This window comes from Nannospalax galili, unplaced genomic scaffold, assembly GCF_000622305.1.
Source record: "Nannospalax galili isolate Female #2095 unplaced genomic scaffold, S.galili_v1.0 scaffold530, whole genome shotgun sequence".
NCBI lineage: Eukaryota > Metazoa > Chordata > Mammalia > Rodentia > Spalacidae > Nannospalax > Nannospalax galili.
The window spans coordinates 805,801-811,800 of NW_008328331.1; the positions used below are offsets into that span (position 1 = coordinate 805,801).

General features: G+C 39.1%; 1 protein-coding gene across 1 annotated transcript in view; it reads left to right on the forward strand.

The window, feature by feature from the left end:
* Akap10 (A-kinase anchoring protein 10) overlaps window positions 1–6,000 on the forward strand; it is a gene marked incomplete in the record, with an annotated part of 74,549 nt that overhangs the window by 11,652 nt on the left and 56,897 nt on the right. Inside the window, 2 exon segments of the mRNA XM_017795787.2 lie at window positions 2,525–2,707; window positions 3,378–3,935. Coding sequence (XP_017651276.1) covers window positions 2,525–2,707; window positions 3,378–3,935 — 741 coding nt within the window.

Below are 6,000 nucleotides of genomic sequence, written 5' to 3' on the forward strand. Positions count from 1 at the left end.
AGAGAGGCATAAATGAGACTGTCCTCTTGAAATGGTGAGCTGCTCTCAACTTCACAGACACAATGAGGTGTGACTTTTATTAAGGTTATATGGGGGAAGGAGCTTATAGATTAAAGTTCCAAATCTGTTGCTCCAGTAGTACTTGAAGGTTTGAAAATAAATGTGCTTTCTAGAAGAAAGAATTAAAGAACAGCCTAGGGCCTCCAGGCTTGGGTGGTATGTGCCATCTCACCAGCTCTGGCTCATTTTTCTGACATTTAAGAACTTTGTTCTGGGGCTGGAGAGATGGCTCAGCGGTTAAGAACACTGGCTGTTCTTGCAGAAGACCCAGGTTTGAATCCCAGCACCCTAAAGGCAGCTAACAACTGTCTGTAACTCCAGTTCCAGGGGATCTGACATCCTTTTCTGTCCTCTGTGGGCATTGCATGACATGGGTGCACTTACCTACATGCAGACAGTACACACATCCACATAACATAAAAATAATAAATAAAATTTTTCTTCTTTTTTGTTCTTTTTGAGACAGGGTCTCCCTGTAACCCCAGCTAGCCTGGAACTGACTATGTAGACCAGGCTGGCCTCCAACTCACAGAGATTCACCTGCCTCTGCCTCCCAAGTGCTGGGATTAAAGGTGTGCACCACCACGCCTGGCTAAATAAAATATTAAAAAAAAAACAAAAACAAAAAACTTTGTTGTAGAAAAATGAGAGGGATGAAGAAACAGATGAGGAAGTTAGGGGAATATATATATATATATGTATATGTATATATACATATATATATATATATGTATAGTACTGTGGAGACCAAAGTAAGAAACTATTAGAAAGTGAATACGAGGTACTTGTTCTGACAGAAGTTAAGAGAGGGAGAGAAAAGCCCGATACATGAAGAATTAAGAAACAACTAGAAAATCTCGCCCTTTCTGTAGAGTTTTCTGTGTAGCTATTTTCTATATGAGAAAACTAGCCAGCACTCATGTAAAGGTGGAGGAGAGAACCAACTCTACAAAATTACATCTGGGACTGTTTGCTTAGATTGAGAGCTTACCAGAGGTGCTAGGAGAGAGACACAACTTAGTTCCCTAAGACTGTTTTGAGGCATGGAATGCTAACTGACCTATAACCCCCCCCCCCTTGTTGTAGCAATGCACTTATTCTTTCCTAGGAGTCATTACTACTTGTATGGAATAAATAGGACAGGTAGAATTTTAATTCAGCTGCAGCAGCAACTTTTAAGGGTCATTTTGACAGTATTGTAGTATTTTTATTTTCTGTTAACACATTGATAACTTCTTATTCTGAAGTTAAATGTATGAAACTGTTTCTTTAGACTACTAAATACATTTTTGTAAGCAGAGCACCAACAACAAATTGAAGGACTGAGGATCAAGCCCAAGGCCTGCTCTACACACACTAAACAAGCACTCTTTATCACCAAACTGCATCTCTAGCCCGTACTTTGTAAATTTTAAGTGTACTTATTTTTCAATAGCTTGAACTTTGGTCACCAGTGTAGTTTATTAGATGAATATACTTTGTTACTCAGTTTTTCAAAAGAAAAGTATTCTGATGAATATTTTACTAGATTTTTTTTTTTTCTCAAGCATTTTCTAAATTTCAGTTTTGTTTCTGAGGTAATTAAGGATTGAAAAAATAAAAGGGGGACCAGAGAGAAGACTCAGCTGTTTAAGAACCCTTGGTTGCTCTTGCAGAAGACTCAAGTTTGTTTCCCAGCACACATGTGGCAGCTACTAACTGTTCATAACTCTAGTTCAAGGGGATCTGATGTCCTCTTCTGGCCTCCATGGACATTGTATGACATGGATGCACTTGTATACTTGCAGACAAAACACATACATAAAAATAAAAATAAATCCCCCCAAAAATAAAAGAAAAAAACCAAAAAGAAATTGAAAAGGGGAACTGGAGAGAGGGCTCAGTGGCTGAGAGCATTGGCTGCTCTTGCTAAGGACTCAGGTATGGTTCCCAGCACCCACATGGCAACTAACAACCATCCCACCAGTGCCCTCTTTTGGCCTTCAGAGACATTGCATATGCACAGGTGCCCTAACATACATTTAGGCAAAACATTCAATATTCAAAAAATATTTCAAAATTCTTTCTGGTTTTTGTACTTTTCTCATTTTGGAAACAGATTTTTCTGTGTTGCCCAGATTGACCTCAAACTCATGAGCCTCCTGTCTCAATCTTCCAAGTTGACCACTATATCCAGCTTGTGTTTAGTCCTTTGTATCCTTTATAAACAAAGTTTTCAAAGATCTAAGTTCCATTTTGAGAACTGCATAATACTTTGCAGTATTTTTAGAATTCTGAATAGTAATAGTGTTTTCTTTCTACTTTGCTGCTGCTTGATTGAATTACCTTTTATCTTAACTTTTTATTGAGTGTGCTGTATGAGTGATGTGTTAGAAATTTTAATTTTTAAAGTTGTCTTAAAGTCTGATGAATTTTAGATTATGAAATTGTGTTTAATTTTTAACATTTTTTTCAAAAATTATAGCTTCAGTATCTGTACATTCCCCACAAAAAAGCACTAAAAATCATGCCTTGCTGGAGGCTGCAGGACCAAGTCATGTTGCAATCAATGCCATTTCTGCCAATATGGATTCTTTCTCTAGTAGCAGGACAGCTACACTTAAGAAGCAGCCAAGCCATATGGAGGCTGCTCATTTTGGGGACCTGGGTAAGTGACTACCTCTTCTTGATTGCTAATCAAGGACAAATTTAATAGAGTATATGAAATTCCTGTCTCAGGATACTGGTAATTGGAAGAGACTTGTTTTGTTTTTGTTTTTGTTTTTTTGACCAGGGTCTCCTTATAAGTCGTGACCAATCTGGAACTCGCTGTGTAGACCATGCTAGATTTGAACTTAGAGAAATCCACCTACCTTTGCCTCTTGGGTTCAGTGATTAAAAGGCATGCACCACCTTGCCTAGTGTAGTTGGGAGAGACTTTGAAAAAAATCCATTTAATCTAAAATCATACCAAATGAAATGAGGTGGTACTGTGCTATATCCTGTAAATACAAAGCATGGCCAGTGAAAAATGAGCAGTTTACAAAAGAAATACATTTGACCTCTAAATAAAGACACATGAAAAATCTGACTCAACCTCAGTAGTACTCAGGGAAATACAAATCAAAATAGTTAAAATATTAGGCTATATTAAAAGTTTGCTAATTTGAATGCTAGTGAGGATGCAAGGAAATGAACAGTCCCAGTTAGAGAAGATGTAATTTTTTGAAAAGCACTTTGGAAGTGTTATCTGGTACCATTATTGCTAAAGGTAATTGACTGATTTTTAGATCTGAAATTGTTACCAAACTGCTGATTGTATTGCTTCTGTCTTTTAGGCAGATCTTGTCTGGACTACCAAACTCAAGAGACCAAATCCAGTCTTTCAAAGACCCTTGAACAAGTCTTGCATGACACTGTTGTCCTCCCATATTTCATTCAGTTCATGGAACTTCGGAGAATGGAGCATTTGGTGAAATTTTGGTTAGAGGCTGAAAGTTTTCACTCTACCGCATGGTCCCGAATAAGAGCACACAGTCTAAACACAGTGAAGCAGAGCTCACTGGCTGAGCCTGTTTCTCCACCTAAAAAGCACGAAACTGCAATGTCCTTTATAACCGAGTCTCTTGACAAGAGGCTCGAGGATTCTAGCTCAGCCCAAGTGCTTATGACTCAATCAGAAGGAACTGACCTGAATGGTAGAACTTGGAACACTCAGAATCATTTGCTGCTTTCCCAGGAATGTGACAGTGCCCATCCTCTCCATCTTGAAATGGTCACAGCAGGAACTCATCAAATTGCTATGGACACCCAAGAATCTTCTTCCAGACTTACAGTAGCTAGTAGAAGTAGTCCGTCTTCTCCACTGAAAGAATTATCAGGGAAACTAATGAAAAGTAAGTATGTAATTAATGTGTATTTGTGTCCTCCATCACCAAGTAGAACTTAGAATGAAAGGATTGGAATACTGTCTTCCCTTCTAACTGCTTAAAAATTTGAGAGTATTTGGAGAATAGAGTCAAGGTATGAAAAAGGAGCAGGAAGTGTGCCAGCACAATTGACAGTGCAGTGGCCAGGGGCCTGCTTTTGTCTTCTTACAGATGAAGGGAAACCGTCATCCAAGCGTATAATCTCTTCCTGGTCTCTTAATTTTTTTAATTACTGTTTATTGAACCTTGTAGGTTAAGTTTTTTTTTTTGTTTTTTTTTTTCGGTCTTTTTGAGACAGGGTCTCCCTGTAGCCCCAGCTGTCCTGGAACTCACTATGTAGACCAGGCTGGCCTTGAACTCACAGAGATCCACCTGTCTCTGCCTCCCGAGTGGTGGGATTAAAGGCGTGTGCCACCCTGCCCGGCTATGTGGACCGTTTTTTAAAAAGATATTATTTTTATTTTATGTATATGAGTGTATTGCCTGCAGGTGTGTGAGTGCACCTGTGTCGTGCAATGCCTTGGAGGTCAGAAGAGGGCTTCGGATTCCTCTGGAACTGGAGTTAAGGACAGTTCTCAGCGGCCATGTGGGTGCTGGGAATCGAACTCGGATCCTCTGCAAGATCAGTCAGTGCTCTTAATTGCTGAGTTATCTCTCCAACCCGTCATTTATTTTTTAAATTATTTTTATTGTATGTGTATATGTGTATTGCCTGCACGTAGATAGGTGCACCCATGTCGTGCAGTGCTCTCAGGGGTCAGAAGAGGGCGTCAGATCCCCTGGAACTGGAGTTCTGGACAGTTGTTAGCTGCCATATGGGTGCTGGGAATTGAACTCAGGTCTTCTGCAAGAGCAGCCGGTGCTCTTAACCTTTGAGCCATCTCTCCAGCCCCTTATTAATTTTTTTTTTTTACAGTGTTTTATTTTACTGGTTTTGTTTAGACAGAGTCTCCCTGTAGCCCCAGCTGTCCTGGAACTCACTGTGTAGACCAGGCTGGACCTAAGTTCACATTGATCTACCTGTCTCTGCCTCCAGAATGCTGGTATTAAAGGCTTGTGCTATTGTGCCTGGCTTCATTTTATTTGTTTCTTTGTTTGTTTATTCTGCTCTGTTCAGAAATTGCACACACTCTAGTTTTCATAATTACCACTTTCTGGAATTCTCATTACCCAGACTGTTTTCCTCTTTTATCTGTTCTATTTCTCAAAGGCTGGGTGATTCTTCATATCTGTCTTATACTTTATGGAATCTTTATAAAGATAGGTCTGGGGTGCTATTGAATTTATTTTAGCATGTTATTTTCATCTAAGGAAGTTACTGAATTACTTCTTTTTAAAAAAATTTATTCTGAGTGTGTGTATCAATGTCAGTGTGGGTACATTCGTGCCATGGTGTGTATGTGGAGGGTTCAGGGATTGAACTCAGGTCCTCAGGTTTTCAGGACAAGTGCTTTACCCACTGAACCTCCTTGCCAGCCTCTGAATTATTTCTTGAAATTTTTTTTCTGATTTTCTTTTTGTAGTTTATTATATCCTTCATCCCATTTTTTTCCTGTTTTTTATCTCCTTAAATCTGTTAAACATTATTGTCTGATAATTCCACCATCTACAGTTCTTGTAGATCTGATTCAGTGTTTTTATTTGTTTGCTGTTCGTTTCTTCAGAGTCACACTCTTGGTGGTGTGGTATGTGATTTCTGTGATATTTGGGGGAGGGGGTCATAGAGGGGGACTGTAAACATGTATTCTGTGAAGTTTTACTTCTGACTGAGCATAATCAAGCACCTGTTTGTGAGCCTGTCTGTGGACATTCTTTAGGTACTGTTCTAGTTTTCTTTCGGTTGCTGTGATAAAAACACTAGAAACAACTTAGAGGAAAAGGTAGTTAAACTTGTATTTCAGGTTGAAGTCCATCATTGAGGAAAGTCAGGGCAGGAGAATTCAGTGAAGGCAGAAACCATGGAGAAAGGCTGCTTGCTGGTTCCAGCACAAGGCTCATACTTAGCTAGTTTTTTTTTTTTTTTTTTTTTTGA